General features: G+C 46.2%; 1 protein-coding gene across 2 annotated transcripts; it reads right to left on the reverse strand.

Annotated features, from left to right (window-relative positions):
* Positions 1-315: 315 nt before the first annotated feature.
* On the reverse strand, positions 316-12,914 carry LOC308469804 (zinc finger protein RFP-like). Of its 2 annotated transcripts, XM_080992766.1 has the most exons (7): positions 12,372-12,914; positions 9,414-9,509; positions 6,880-7,110; positions 5,333-5,355; positions 4,449-4,567; positions 3,361-3,393; positions 316-1,107 (listed from the first exon to the last, which is right to left on the reverse strand). In XM_080992766.1, exons 1-7 carry the CDS (start codon positions 12,795-12,797, stop codon positions 590-592), a joined length of 1,446 nt encoding a protein of 481 aa, XP_080848892.1. In that variant the 5' UTR covers positions 12,798-12,914; the 3' UTR covers positions 316-589. The 2 variants fall into 2 exon arrangements, with proteins under 2 accessions (XP_080848892.1, XP_080848893.1); XM_080992767.1 differs by lacking the exon at positions 3,361-3,393.
* Positions 12,915-15,638: the final 2,724 nt, after the last annotated feature.

The following is a 15,638-nucleotide window of genomic DNA, read 5'->3' on the forward strand; positions in this document are numbered from 1 at the left end:
GAGGATATTTGAAGCTGACGCCTTGTTCAATTTCTTTTACATTTTCTTCCCGTCTGAGGTCTCCAGAGCGAGCAGAAGGGGTTCATTTTTAGTCCTCTATTAATCCAATGATGCATGCATTTTCACAGCTGCATAAGGTCTTGTGGGGAGAGGAAGGTTTCCTAGAATTGCAGAGTTGTGAGGGATCCTGAGGGTCATCTAGTCTCACCCCATGCAGTGCAGGAAACATTTGCCCAACGTGGGGCTCAGACCCACAACCCTGGGACTAAGAGTCTCATGCTCTGCCAAATCAGACATCTCAAAAGGAAAACAAGATTGAAGGTGAGAAAATTTATTAGGACTTCTAAAAGTGTGACTGTCTCTTTAAGAAGTAAGCTCCAGAGGGAATTCTGGGGAAAGGAAAGAAAACGCAAAGCAAGAGCAACCCATTTTTGTTTGGTTATTTCTGCTGATTTTGAGTGGAATGGATCCTCTCAAAGGGCCCTTGGAAAACTGTCCAACCTGCTCTTGGCGGGTAAATGGTTTTTATGTCAGTCACTCTGGTCTGGAGAGAAACTCCTGCTGGGCCTGAGAGGCAGATTTAGTCCCCTCAGGAGATACTGAGGTGGGCTTCATTTTCCCACAGATCAAAGTAAGGGAGGAGGGTCTCTCCAGAGAACGAGGCTCCTGAGAACGTGTAGAGTTCGGCTCCTGAGTCAGCGTCAGAAAAAGACACACGTCCCCCTTCATAGTCCAGAGTCACCCGGATCCTCCTGGGCTTCTCCCTCAGGGACAGAAGAGAGAAATCAGGGGATGTCCAGGCCAAGTACTCCCCTCCCAGATCCTCCACAGCCCAGATCCCTCTCTCAGGCTTTAAGGGGAATCTGCCCTTTCTCTCCACAGACTTCCTGGCGACCCCCAAACCCCACCATTCCCCACTTCCCACAGTGACTTCCCAGAAATGGCTGCCTGCTGTGAATCCCTCAAGTCCCAACACACAAGGCTGAACACTGAATCTCTCAGGATTATCAGGCAGGGCTTGAGGCTTGTCTCCCCTTCTCACGCTTTTCCCATCCTTGGACAGGATGAGCCTGGGATGGGCTGTGTCTGGATCCAGAGTGACATTTGCTGTTGGGGAGAAGATGAGGGAAAGAGAAGAATAGGCAGAGTCAGCCAAGAGACAGAAACGGACATCCTGATAAATAAAAAACACCCCAAAAACCCAGATTCCCTTTCAGATCAAGGGGATTTCTTTGCATCACATGCTAGACTGAGACGACTCCTTGCATATTCTCATCAGAATAAATATCTTCCTTGATGGTTTTTAAATCAGTTTTCTTCAGTTTCTAATATCCGATGTGTATTGTTCCTGCCCTTCTCTCAACCCAGGCATTTTCTAAGAGGAAAACCCACCCAGGAAACCTTTTACTCATCTCTTCTGTGTTATCTAAGGGGAAAGAGAGGAGAATTGGAGGAGGCAGGAGAGGAGAGAAGCTGCTTTCCTCTGACAATCTCTGTGGGAATTGGCCTTTGGGGACCTCTGGTTGGGGTGGGGGATGAGGACCCCCCTGTAATAATAATAATAATAATAATAATAATAATAGTATAATCATATTTGCCTCCTGCCCTTCATCCATAGGTCTCAGGGTGGTTCACAGCATAAAAATACAACATAAAACCACATATAGGCCTCCCCTCACTTTCACTGGGGTCATGTTCTGGGCCCTCGTGCCCACAAGTGAAAATGGTGTTAAATGGGGAGCCTGTTTATTCCTGCCCTCCATCTCTCTCACCCACTTGGTCTCTCCTTGCCTTCCTCCCTACCTTCTTGGAAGTTTAGGCCTTGCCGCCAGGGAAGAAGAGGCAGGTGGCAGGGCAATTTTACAAAGGACTGCTTATTCCATGCTTCTCTTTTGGATTTAATATAAACCATAAGACAAGTTCCCTGGGGGAAGGGGGAATAACTCAAAAGTTAGGGGCTAAGACAGTTACGATAGGCAAGTGTAGGGTTATTTTGAAAAGCAAAAAAGAGGACACATTTGCCAACTTCGACTTTTAACCATGGAATGCTATGATGACTCATTTGAAATGTAGGCTCTATGTAGGCTTTCGAAGCTGTGCTTTATTGCTGGTAGCAATGTTCTTAATTTTCAACAACAAAATAACAATATTTTGCCACATGAAATATTTGGGCTCATGTTCACATCTCTGTGCACAGAACAATTTATTAAACTGTTAAACATGCACATATGGACTCTCCTTAAGGGCAGGGGGATGTTAACTCTTGCCCTCCCAGACTCCTTTGTCAAGATCTTGTAGCTGAGCCAGCGTCCTTTTAGTTCAGCCACAAGAGAAGGGTTTTTTTGCAGTATGTCGCTAGCTGCAGATGCTGCTCTGTTGGGATTCTCTGCTGCAGATTAGTTTAGCCAGGTGCCTTAGATCTGAGTCTAATGTTCTGTGCTTTTCCCCACAATCAAACAGTATATAAATTTTATGAAATAAAGCAAAATCTATAAAATTGAGGGGGAAACCAGGATAATAGACTATCTGGAAAAATAAATTCTGTGACCTGCGTGAAACACTTGAGAAGATACAAAGAATGACAAAAGACAGCAAAGTTAGTTCTGAAAATGAAATCCTTAAAAGTGTGGAATTATTTGCCAAATAATTTTAAATCAGTGAAAGTACTTGGGATTGCTTTCCTTACTTTGTTTGGATCATCTTATGCTTGTGACCAGCTGTTTTCGGCTTTGAATTATATAAAATCTGACACCAGAAACAGACTAACAGATGACTTGAGTGCTGCATGTGTTGCTCTCAAACTTACAAAGTATGAGCCAAGGTTAGACAAATTATCAACATGCATAAAACAGCAAAAATCACATTAATTGTTCAAAAGCATGCCAAATACAAACTTTTACCTTTCAATAAAAAGTTCTTTGTATCACTGAAAGCTCTGTTATTGTGTTTTGCTTTTAAGACCAAAGGTGTTAATGTATGAGTTGTTTTTTTCTAAACTAAAACCTCAGTATTCAGGTTAAATTGCCGTGTTGGCACTTAGTGATAAATAAGTGGGTTTTGGGTTGCAGTTTGGGCACTCGGTCCCTAAAAGGTTTGCCACCACTGGTCTGTAGGCAGGAATGGAACTCAGACTGGTGTGCAAGTACTTTGCAGGGCCAAGCTCTGCCCCCAGTCCAAGCCTTCAAACCCTCTCCCAGTTCATTCATGGGACATGGAAATAACCCAAAAACCACTAGAGGACTGTTACCCTGAGTGACGCCATTGATGGGGGTCCCAAAGTCTGCAGAGCAGACGGTTCAACACTCATGAAGTATCAGTCCCCATCCCTCCTGTGAAAGTGTTCCTCTCCTGGAAATTTACCTTTCTGAATCTGTTCACTGAATAGCAGAGCATCTGAGGAAGCAAAAATATATAAAGTATAAGGGCAACACTCTTCCACCTGAAATAAATCTCCATACAAAAGTAACACTTCATAACGTGGCATCCTTAAACTCTAGTATAATTATTAAATAGTAGAAAAATAATTAAAAACAAGAATATCATAGGAAAAATTTATGAAAATAACTAAAGCTTTAAAACACAGCAATAATAAAGCAAGCTTACAAATAGCAGAATAAAAACATTCACAATATATCCTGCTGGTCTCTGAATTTTGTCCCTGAAATTGGGCTCTACATTGGAGGACTGGAGGGGAGGCAGAGCAAGAGGAATTCCGTAAAAGGATGCAGAGGGGAGATGGAGGCAGCCTTAACATCTTCCCCAAGTAAAGTGGTGGGGGGAATCATTAAAGCCAAAATTGTGAAACGTAAGGAGAAGTGAAGGTTGATGAGGAAGGATTGGCAAAGCTCTCATGAAAAAGGAAGCCCTTCCTCACAAACCTTCTACAAATCTTTAAGGTTGTTAACAAGCATAATTGTGCCCTTTGGGGCTCATGTGCTCTTGCTTCCTCTCTCAATGTGGGAACTCTCAGGAGATATTGAAGGCCAAAGCCATAGATATGGCAGCTGCAGGGGGACGTCTGAGGAGGAGACGGCCGCAGGCCTTGGCTCCACGGCTGAGAAAGAAGCCTGAGCAGGAGGCAGAGGGGGAACTGGGGGCTTCTTAATGCCCTTTGACTCCATTCAGAGCAGGAGAACCTCCAAAAGGACAAACTCAGATTGTGTAGACAGGGAACCACAAGGAAAAGGAGGTTTTGTATAGCTGTAAACAGAAGCACATGGGAGGAAAAAATCCTGACTTTGCTCTACACTCTGGTTGAGGCCTTCTTTACAGGATCCAGCGTCACAATATACATGGGCCATTCTGGGGGACAGGAAATGAAGGCTGGAGCACCAAGAAGGAAGGTATCCTGGGGTTACTCAATTCCATGCAATAAAAGCCTGGCGTGTTCAGTTCTGAAGAAGTAACAGAATTCCCAGTGTGAAATCCTGGCAGCCATTTTTCATTACCTTTCCATTGTTTCATTGTATTCTCCACAAGGCGATTTAGATCACAGGATTCCAAGATCTTGTTCCTCAGCTCTGGAGGGCAAGCCAGTGGCTTCTCCGGACTCTCTCTTTCCTCATACCTGGTGAAAAGAAAAACAATGAATGGCCCTATTGTGGCCCCATCTCCCTAATTATTGCAGGTGATTTCAATAAGACGAACAAAGTGGAAGTTTATTTCCCACCAGGTTTATTTCCACCACAGATGAGACCTCAGTCCAAAACCCCTGAGGACAACTATCAGTGGCTATGTAAGGATGCTCAACAGCACAGGGGACAGGATGTAACCCCAAGCGACACCACCGGAGGGCTCCCATGGCTTCAAACAATGCTGCTCCATAACAACTTTCTGGGAAGGTCCCAGGACTTAACCAAACCCCTGAGGTGGAATGCCTGCAACCCCTCCCTCCCTGAGCTTCTCCAGAGGATGTGAGTGATGTCAAAAGCTGCCAAGAGTTGGGTGGCTGCTACTTGGACAAGATGCTACTTGGACATTGAAATCTGTTGGTACATCCTAAGCTCTTCCCAAGCATCTTTGGCACTTTCTCTTCTAAATGTTTGAAATTACCACAAAGTCCATGAACAGAAAGTGCAAGAGAAAGAAAAGAGCCCCTATCCCTTTGTGAAGGGATGTGGGGAGGGACGGGAGGAGGCAGTTGACCCTGAACCTTGGAGGGAGAACTGGGGGGCTACAAGTTCAGAAGAGGGGGCTCTACTTTTACCTGTGAGGTGCTGCAGGGAGTGAGTCCCACAGTCTCCCCCCTGCAGCCCCTGGAGGGCCATGTCTGAGGTTCTGGCATCTCAGCTTCAAAGAGTGATGCTAATGGAAATGAGCCAGATCCACTTACCTCTGCAAGGTCCTTCTCACATCCTAGAGGGAAAAGGAGAAGGGAATTCATTGCACACCACAGGCCACACTAGGAAGACCCCCTCAGACCCTGCCCCTCAGATGTCAGTTTGCCTGGCACACACCAAGGTTTTGGGTCGGAATGGCTGAATCAGCCAGTTTTCATTTCTCACAGCTTTTATTTTTCCATTCTGAAATTATGAATTTTTCTAGTATCAGGTTCTTCACATTTCCGCATCACAGCTGAAGGGCATTCGGAGACAAAGCATCAGCAAAGAGCAGAAGATCAGCTCCCGTTCCATCAAGAACACAGACGAATCTCTACTCTGCATTCAGGTGAGTCCCAGGTCTCTTGGGTCTTCCTGTCCATTACAAACCTGACTAGAGGCTCCATTCTGAAATTATGATTTTTTCCAATATCACATTTCCACATCAGTTTGCAATTATTATTTTTAATCCGTATGAACATCCAGCAGCATTTAAGGGAATTTCACGTTTATGGATTCTGTCAGGTGCTGATGGTGGTTGCTCGTGAGTAACCAGGCAGGATTCCAACCTGTCTTTTACAGGTTTATTGGTGCAAACTATTTACAGTGCAGAACTACAAAGTTCATGTCCTTCTAGTCACTTGCAGAATCCGGGAGTGGCCCCTTCCGGCTTTTCCCCCAACATAAGAACTTCGGCACCCAAAGCCTCCTCCCCTCCTTGTGTTTCACCCCTCTGCGCAAGGTGGGCGATGGAAGTGGCGTGCGTCCCTCCTGGCCAGCCTGGCCTGGTGAGGTGCTGGAGCTTTCTGCAGCATCCTCGAGCCCTTCCCTCTCTTCTCCACTGGAGGTGTGGCTTTCCCCACCAATGGAAGAGGAACTGCTCCTCAAGTTTTCTGGAGGCTCTTGGTATCCCTGCCTCCCTCCCCTGTTCCAATGGCAGTCCCATGACAGATTCAAGATAAGATGCCTCCAAAGCGGTAATAAAACAACTCTGTGTTTCTAACCTGCTCCTTGGTGCAACATCAAAGCAAATGTCAGTCTGGAGAAAACCTGGCTGATGTTTGCTCTAATTCAGCAGTAAAAAGCGGGTTTTCCTGGAGGAAAGGGGTGGGACAAGCAGCAGTCTGGATGAGTCACTCTGTCTTGCTCTTTGGTCACTGTGACTGAGCACCATTTTGGGCCAATCTGAATCCATGGGGAAGGGGATCAACCCAGAAGTTGTGGAGGGAAAGGGAAGAGAAGCTTGGTCAAGAGACTGGCTCATGTTGGAAGGAGGCCTGAACGCATCCCAGACGAAGCCCCCCACAGCTGAAAGGCATTCAGAGACAAATAACCAGCAAAAAGCAGAAGATCAGCTCCCGTTCCATCAAGAATTTCTAGTCCCCATTCAGGTGAGTTAAGCATCCCAGGTCTCTTAGGTATTCCTGTCCATTACAAACCTGACTAGAGGCTCCATCATCCGAGCCCCTGCACTCCTTGCATACATGAAAGGGGCACATGAATGATTGGAGGCAGCCTTTTCCTGGAGCAGAGCCTTGGGCTGTTCCTGCCTCCGTCTTACCTGCAGGAGTTCACTCGCTGGCTGCTGACTCTTGTCCTCTATCTCCTGGATGATCCTCTCAAGAGAGGAGAGTTTCCTGGAGAGTCTGGCCAGCTGCTCATCCCTTCTCCCTGCAATCTCCTTCTCCACCTCTTCCACATGAGTCAGCAGACGTTTTTCTTGTTCTTCCAGGAACTGGCGCATTTCTATGAACTTCTCCACAGTCTTCAGCCTCTCCATTTCTGCTAATTTCTGCAAGAAAAAAGGAGGTCTGAGTGTGGAAGGTGCTCAGCCCTCAAAACATCAGGAAGAGAATTGTGAGAATTCCACAGGGAGGACACTTATGATTTTTAATAGACATGAAACCTCCAGTTACGAAAAAACTAAACCTTTATTTTGAGGGGAGGCCCTCTCCATTGCTGTTCCTGTTGACTTCTATTTTGCAGAGAGCTACAGCCTAAAGGAAGGACCTTTTTCCTAGCCATGGATGTTCCCTGCATGTTTTGGGGCATGGCATAACCAGAGTTCAGAGTTGTTCAGAGATCACCCAGGGACATAAAACACCCCTCAGTTTAGGCTGGTGCCATTTAGGTGTAGGAAGGCAAGTGCAGAGTTCATCCCCATAGCTCCCCTGTTTTCTATAAAGGTTGAAAATAGCCTGAGTTTCCAAAAAATGAACAAGAGCGCACATTTAGAAAGATAACTCTTTAGTAATATTTATGGTAAATCAGGATTTGAATTGAAGTGCTTCCACCCTCTCAGCTCACAAGTCCTCAGGCTTCTCCTTCACTGCTTTTTACATAATAAATGACAAGGGGAAATAAACTCAATTTAGCTGCATTCAAAGGTGATCTTACCTAATTCGCAATTGCTGGAAAAATATGGAGACTGAAACAGAGCAATCTTTTGAAATTCACACCTCTGAATTTTTCAAGGTTGACTCAGCCAGGTAATGTTCACAAAAATGTATTTATGAGGGTAAAGTACGTATCAAAATATTTATACAAGAAGGTAGCCACCTTAGCATTTTATTCATTTTCATCATAATAAACAAACAAACAAACTGATATGGAAAAAGGAGAATGGGGGGAAGCTCTTATATGCTGATGATTCGGTTCTCCTATCCCAAAGAAAAATAGGCCTAAAAAGGTTGATAGGAGAATTCTCAGCATACTGCAGGAGAGAACAGCTGGTGGTAAACTATCAGAAAACCAAAGTCAAGGAAACATAGATCACATAGCTGGAGCATGGACAATCACCCAACTGAGGAGGTTAAAGCCTTTAAATACCTGGACATAGTCTTCCAGTCATCTGGGTCATGGGATGTACACCAAAAATGTGTTAAAGAAAAAGCAGCTAAGATGCTGTCCCGTTTTTTTTCCATATGAGGGGCGGCAAATACATCCCAGCAGCCCTAGAAGTTTTTCAAGCCAAATCTTTGGCGCAGATACTTTACGGAGCCCAAATTTGGACTGGTAATCATTGCAGCATTCTTGAAACCGCCCAATCCAAATTTTTCAGGCAGATTTTTTCTGTACCACCTTGTGTCCCAAATGTAGCATTACGACTGGAGGCAAGTCTTCCCTCTGTAGAAGCTCAGTCCTGGCAAAGAACTCTTAATTATTGGCGCCGTCTAAATTTAAATCCACCCAGTCTACTGCCCTTAGTGACACAAGACCCCCATAAAAGTGCATGATTTAAAATTGTGCACCAAAAACTCCTCTCCTGTGGACTCCACCCACATCAGCTTCTCATGACGGGCTTCATTAAAGCCCAAAGGCTAATTGGACAGCGTCTGAAGGACTTAGAGCAACAGAACAATCTGGCCATTATAAAGAAACTCTGTCCTTGGTATGCGTCCCCCCCCCCCTTCTCAGTTTGATTCCCTGGCACCAGATTTGTATAAATTAACTATCCCAAAATACAGACGTGCCTTCACACTGGCCAGATTGGATGTGATGCCCTCTGCCGTACTTGAGGGCAGATACCAAAAGATTCCAACTGAGAAACGACTCTGCCGCTGTGGAGATGGCAATCTGGAAACAGTGGCTCATGTTCTCCCGTCCTGTCCCCTTTATAAAGATCTGAGGAATGAGATCGTCACCCCACTCTTACTTACCATCCCAGGCCGCCCATCTGAGGCCACATTGTTCTTTCTTTTATCAGATCAAAATGATCAGACAAGAGCAAAGGTTGCTAGGTTTATCGACGGTGCAAGGAGATTAAGGGCGACTATCTGAACGATAATCTTGGTCATATGATTGCCCTTTTTACCCATTGCTGTCTTTTTTATTTGGATATATTTTATTTGTATATATTGCTTGTTTTACATTGCTATGGCCGTTGGCTAATGCGATTAAGTTTATCTATCTTTATACAAGAGGGTAGCCACCTTAGCATTTTATTCATTTTCATAATAATAAATAAACAAACAAACAGATATGGAAAAGGAGAATGGGGGGAAGTTGAAATGGGCAGATTTTCCCAGCCTTCCACAGTCCTGACTCAATTCTTCAAGTGCTTGTTCCCTCACTAGTAACAAGAGAGACACTTACAAGGAGGTCTTTGCTTTCCTTGTCCAGGGCTGCTAGATAGGCCAGAATTTCCCCTCTCTCTTTCCTCAGAATCTCCAGGCGGTGACAGATCTCTCCCTGAAAAGAAAAAGGGAAACTTAGGTTTGATTGAGACACATAGAGAGGAGATGAATATTATACAGGTTTCTTGGGTCCAGTGGCCTTGCTATAATAGTGAAGTACTGTAGTTTACTAGAGGAAATAAAGGTACAACATTTTTGGGTCCATGGCTCCCTGGACCAACTACCTTCTTTCTGCGGTGTCGCTGTGGGGCTCAGGATCCCAGTTAGGTCCCCCTTGCTTGCGGAGCTTGCAGCCCCTTGTGGAGGGCTCTCTCAGCCTCCTCTCCTCTCTCCTTAGGAGTCCTCCTTTTGGTCTCTGAGCCCCAAAGAAAGATGCCTCCTCACGCTGCCCCACAGGGACTTGTCTTTCTATTCCCAACAGCAAGGGCCCCTCACCACTTTGCTTGCTTACTCCAAGGCCGCCTCAGCTCCTGGCACCCAAGACCCCCTGGCCAGCCCCAGAGGCACCATTCGCCAGTGGAGCTTGTAGCCAGGGCTGCTGCAACAAACAGCTGGAGGGACAGAGGCCAGTGTTGCCAGCAGCACCCCTGAGCATCATTCAAGGCACCCCAGGTGCCACAGCACACTGGCTGAAAAGCACGGCAGAACTGGGATGGGAAAGTTTTCTAGTGCAACTACAGTGGTACCTCAGGTTGCGAATACTTCAGGTTACAAACTCCGCTCACCCGGAAGTAGTACCATGGGTTGAGAACTTTACCTCAGGATAAGAATGGAAATCGCGCGCCAGCAGGTTAAGAACAGTTTCAGGTTAAGAACAGACCTCCGGAACAAATTAAGTTCTTAACTCAAGGTACCACGGTAACTAGTCTGGAGAAGAGCAAAGGCAGCCATGCTTGCTCCTTTGAACTTCTTGGAGGAAAGTTCTAGCCTGACTTCTCATCTTGAGGTCCCAGGGAGAAGTGGAAGGAAGAGGAGGAGGAGGCATCGGATAGAAGATCACCAGGTTGATGGACTATATGGAACTGGCGGAAATGACTGGCAGAATCCGAGACCAGGGAGAAGAGTCGGTGGAAGAAGACTGGAAAAAGTTTAAAGACTATTTATAGAAATACTGTAAAATTAATGAATGTTAGAAAAATGTTGGAATGAAGTTATATGGCTTTAGTAGAAATGTTATAAGGAATTAAGTATAAATAGATTATTAATAGAGTATTAAAGGAAAAAATATGGTTAGAATGTGTTAGGATGATTATAGGATAGAAAACAGAGGAAGATGGAAAGGAATTGCTGAAACAATTAATAGAAGCGGAATACAAAAAGGGAGGTGTGAGGAGGTCGTTGAAATAAGTGAATGAAAGATAAGTTACTGAAATTGTTTGATGTGTTTTAAACTGTTTTTGTTTTGTTTTGTTAGTTTAATGTGTTAGTGTCATGTTAGTGTTTTTGTATTGTATTGTATTGTTCATCTTTTTTTTTCTTTAAGTGCTTAAATTGTTGGAAAAGTAATAAATATTATTTTCAAAAAAAAAAAGGAAGAGGAGGAGGAGGAGGAAGGGCTAAGGCAGGATCCAGAATGAGGATTTTATTTTGTATACATACTATAATAGCACAGGTCCAATTCTGAGTTGTCATGGAAAAGTCATCTCCCCCCATGTCTTTGCAGATGCTACTCTGAACCACGGAGTCCTTTGGCATTTGGGATGCGAGGAGATCCTCAGCAGACACCCCTCCCCCACTGAAACCTCATTGCACAGGCCCCACAGCACCCCCGGAATATGCATGCTCCCCACCAGTAGGAGCTTCCACCCCCCCACTCCTAAATCTGCTTCCAACAGTTACTTGGGGGGGATCCTGCACCATCTGGTCAATTCCTGGCCACCGCGCCCCCCCCCAACTGATCCCTTGCTACTACAGTGGTGCCTCGCAAGACGAAAATAATCCGTTCCGTGAGTCTCTTCGTCTAGCGGTTTTCTCGTCTTGCGAAGCAACCCTATTAGCGGATCAGCGCTATTAGCGGCTATTAAAGGCTTAGCGGCTAAAAGGCTATTAGCGGCTTAGCGGCTTAGAAAAAGGGGGGGGAAAGCGGAAAAAAATCGGAACACTCGCAAGACGTTTTCGTCTTGCGAAGCAAGCCCATAGGGAAATTCGTCTTGCGAAGCAGCTCAAAAACGGAAAACCCTTTCGTCTAGCGGGTTTTCCGTCTTGCAAGGCATTCGTCTTGCGGGGCACCACTGTATCTGCTTTGCAGGGCATTGAGGAAGCATCCTGCTAGCCAAAGGAGACGCGTACTTAGTTCTGTATGTGCAAGTTACATTTGCAGTGTTCTTCATATGTACAAAGCAACCTTGCTGGGGGATGTGAATGAGGTTAACCCTTTCTCTCCCTCCCACGGTCCCAGTTCAAATCTTTCAAGCTGCTGTGAGTATTTCAAGGGAAGAGCCTTTGGTCCCCCTGGCAGAGAGAAAGACTTCAACTCCCTCCTCCCAGCCATCCCAGGAGCCCTCAGGCTTCCTCTTGGCTGCTTTTTACATAATAAACTGTTAGAGGTGGTTTTTCTTCTGGTGGCAGAGAAAGAACCACGAGACCGGTGTAAAACACTCAAACAAAGGTTTTATTACAGCTATACAAAAACACAAAGCATGTGGGTGTTCTCTCTCTGCAGGCAAATTCAAATTGCAACTTCTCCCCTTTTATACTCATCACCAGCTGTACCTCTTCAGCCTAGAAAACCACAGCCAGAACTCGCAGAAAAAGTTCTTAAAGTTACAATCATCTTTTCTGTTTCTTTGCAGAATGACTCCTAACATAAACAACCACCAATTCATGCCATGCCTACTTTGGACCTGAGAATTAAAAAGAAAACCTCCCAAGAAGAATCCACAGCTATTTCTCCCCTCAAGATCCAGGGATCTCCTACCTTGTATTCCTCCAAAGCCTCCTTCAGAGGAATCACCTTGTGATTTTCATGTTCCTTTGATCTGTCACACACCAGGCAGATGGGGGCTTCATGGACTTTGCAGAAGAGCTTCAGGGGCTCCTGGTGATCCTCACAGACTCCTCCTTTCCCTCCTTCCTCCTTTCCCTCTTGAAGGCTGAGATTCTGGGCTATTTCTACAAAGTTTGCCAGTTGCCGGTTGGGAATGAGGCTCCTTCTCTGGACTCTTTCTCTGCACTGAGGGCAGGAAGCCTCTGCCTCCAATTCCTCCCAGCACTGGATCAGGCAGGATCGGCAGAAGTTGTGCCCACACTCTGGGATGATCACTGGATCCTTAAAATATTCCAGGCAGATGGAGCAAGTGGCTTCATCGTGGAGACGCTGGATGTGACCCCCTGCAGCAGCCATGGCTCCCTCGCACCAAAGATCCGAGTTAAGTTTCGTTTTCTCAGTTTTCAGCCACTGGGAGTTTCCCTTCCTGGAAATGACTCAGAAACTCAGTGACCACGTGATCTGTTTTGTTTTTTTTAAATGTCCTCAGGTCTTTGCATTTGCTGAATGTTTTCTCAAGTAGCACGAAATGCTCCTTGATTGCTTCCCATGCTTTTGATTACACACAAACACAGACATACCTAGTAAGATGTGGTATTCATAACATTTTACTTCGCAGGCTTCCTTGGCATTTTTGAATTGGAGAACATCTGCTGCTGCCCTAAATGGACGCGAGTTCTGATTTAGCAAGCGGGACTTGATTCCGTGAAGAAAACTCCTTAATTGCACATTTATTTAAAACCATAACAAGTGGACCCTTGTAGTGAAAAGCCATTTATCCAGCTTGTTGGAGCAATAGTGTCTCCAGAAACAGGAACGATATTCCAGAGAAGAGGGGCAGCCACTCTCAAGTCCCTGCTCAGAGTCACTGTGCAAAAGGGCTTCTGAGATTTTTGGGGTGTGCAGGAGAGACACTCCCACAGACTGCAGGGATCTAGTGGTGTACAAGGCATAAGCCCCTCTCTCAAGTCACCTGGTCTTGGGGGATATGGGACCTTGAACTTGGCCCAGGAGCTGACTAGCAGCCTGTGGGAATCTCGCTAGCAGGGTGATCAGCACTGGCGGTTGTTTGCTCCCACTGTTACGTACTGAAGTTCTCACCCTGGGCCAGCAGGCGGATATTGTAGATAGTTTTCACTCAGGTCCACATATGCAAATAAGGGATTGAAAGTGACATTCAGTGATTGGATAGTTACAGAAAGTGGTTACTGTTGCATTGTAGTGGAGCTCTATATAAGCAGGCTGGCTGAACCCTTCAGTTCACTTCAGGCCTGTGAATAAACAAGAGCTGTTTGAAGAATCGCTGTCGTCTGATATGTTCACCCACAACTTAACACCCACAAGCATGTAAACATTCTGCGCCGTCTTTTGCACAAGCCATTCCACTAGGTAGGGGAACTAGGCTGCGGCTGAAGGACTTTGGCTTAGGGCAGCATTGAATTCCTCCCTGTGTTTCAGATGCCGTCTCAGGGAACAGCCACCAGGCCCCCTGAGACAGGTGGGGCTTCTCCAAACAACTCCCAGTCAGAGACAAAGCTACATGGACGCGGCACTGAAATACGACGGGGGCATGATTTTGCTGGGTAAGGCTTTAATTTTTAAATGTTTATTGGGTAAAACTCCTGCAGGAAAGGGAGGCATTGGGAGGAGGTCTTCCAGAGAATTTTGGCAGATTCTCCAGGGTGAGGGAATGTCCTAATTGCATGTCGGATTCTCAGAACACCTCCCTCTGTGCGTTGTTTCTGTCAACTTGGCACTTGAATGGGATGGACATCCTGTTTTCCTGAGACTCTGAAGAACCTTCCTTGTGTGGCGGAACGTTCTCCCCCTCTCCTCTCCCCAAATCTGTTCTGGGGTTTCCCCCTGACCTTCCCTAGCAGATCTGGGTGGGCAGGAAGGGGACAAAGTCTCATTGTGCTCAGGGAAGTCTTAAGCATATGCCGGGATGCAAAGATCTGCCCAGCGCCCCCCCCCCCCCACCGCTTGCCCAGAGTTGTTGACTTTTTTTTAGGTCCACTCAGGAAACCCGAACAGAAGAGCCTGCCGCGGTGCTCTAACGGGCGGGCTCTTCCCCGGACTCCGACTCTCGGACCCCGGACTCTCGGCCAGGCGCCTATGATTAAGACGGCCCCGATTGTGCTAGTCCTTGCTTCCTCCTGAGGGACTTGAAATGGCAGAAGCTGGACTCACTGAGGTAAGTGGACATCTCGCTTAAGGGCAGGCTGAGGTGTTCCCTTGAGCAGGGCGAATGTAATGACGTGCTAAGGATCAGAGTGCACCTGAGCACGTGCAGAGCGCATATGCCCCATCACTGAGCAACTTCCCAGCCCCGTTGAATTTGTCTCAGCCATTTCTATACAGCTTGATTGCCATTGTCTCTAAGCAGTGCACAAAGTTTTCCGTACTTTGGAATGGAGTGGAAAATATAAAATAAGCCTGCTAGGATGATGATGATTATGATGTCTTCAGTAGGCTCAACAGGGAGAAGGGCCTGTCTGACCACAACCTGGAAGGGAGTTCCATAAAATTGGGCCCACAATGGAGTGCTTTATATCCCACCTTTATGCCAAGCAGCTCCAGGTTCTCCCCTTCCTCTTATAATCCCCAGAACAACCACCCTGTGAGGTGGGCTAGGCGGAGAGCCCATGACTGGCTCAAGGTCACCAGTGAGCTTCATGCCCGAGTGGGGATTTGAACCCTGGCCTCCCAGGTCCTGGTCCCACACTCTAACCACTACATTACACTGTCTGTCAGCATCTGCTTAGGGATGGGACTGGGGGCTGTGATTTTGCAAGGCTTGGCATTGCAATATCAGGAGTGGGAGCGTGTGTGGGGTCTTGGGCGTCCATCTTTAAATGGTGTTTTCCGGGACAGCAGAACCTGAGTGGGGGATGTTTGGCTCAACTCTACTAGACACAGATGTTGTTGAGCAAGATCTCCCTGCAAAAAAAGAGAGTGTTTTAAAGCTATTTTTTTAGGAAATTTGCCCAAAAAACCACAACACTGCTGATTCGAGCTGCCATTATGTCCGGATTTTTCCAGACATTTTAACCAATTTTTGAAAATTCTGCCCAGACGCTATTTTCAACAGACATGAAATTCTGCCCGCATGCTATTTTCAATGTGATCCTCAAGCTGGTGACCCTTCGATTAAGAGTCCAGCTCTATCCAGAGGACACCCCATTTGATGCCCCCAAT

This window comes from Podarcis pityusensis, assembly GCF_964106645.2.
Source record: "Podarcis pityusensis genome assembly, chromosome: 2".
Classification (NCBI taxonomy): Eukaryota; Metazoa; Chordata; class Lepidosauria; order Squamata; family Lacertidae; genus Podarcis; species Podarcis pityusensis.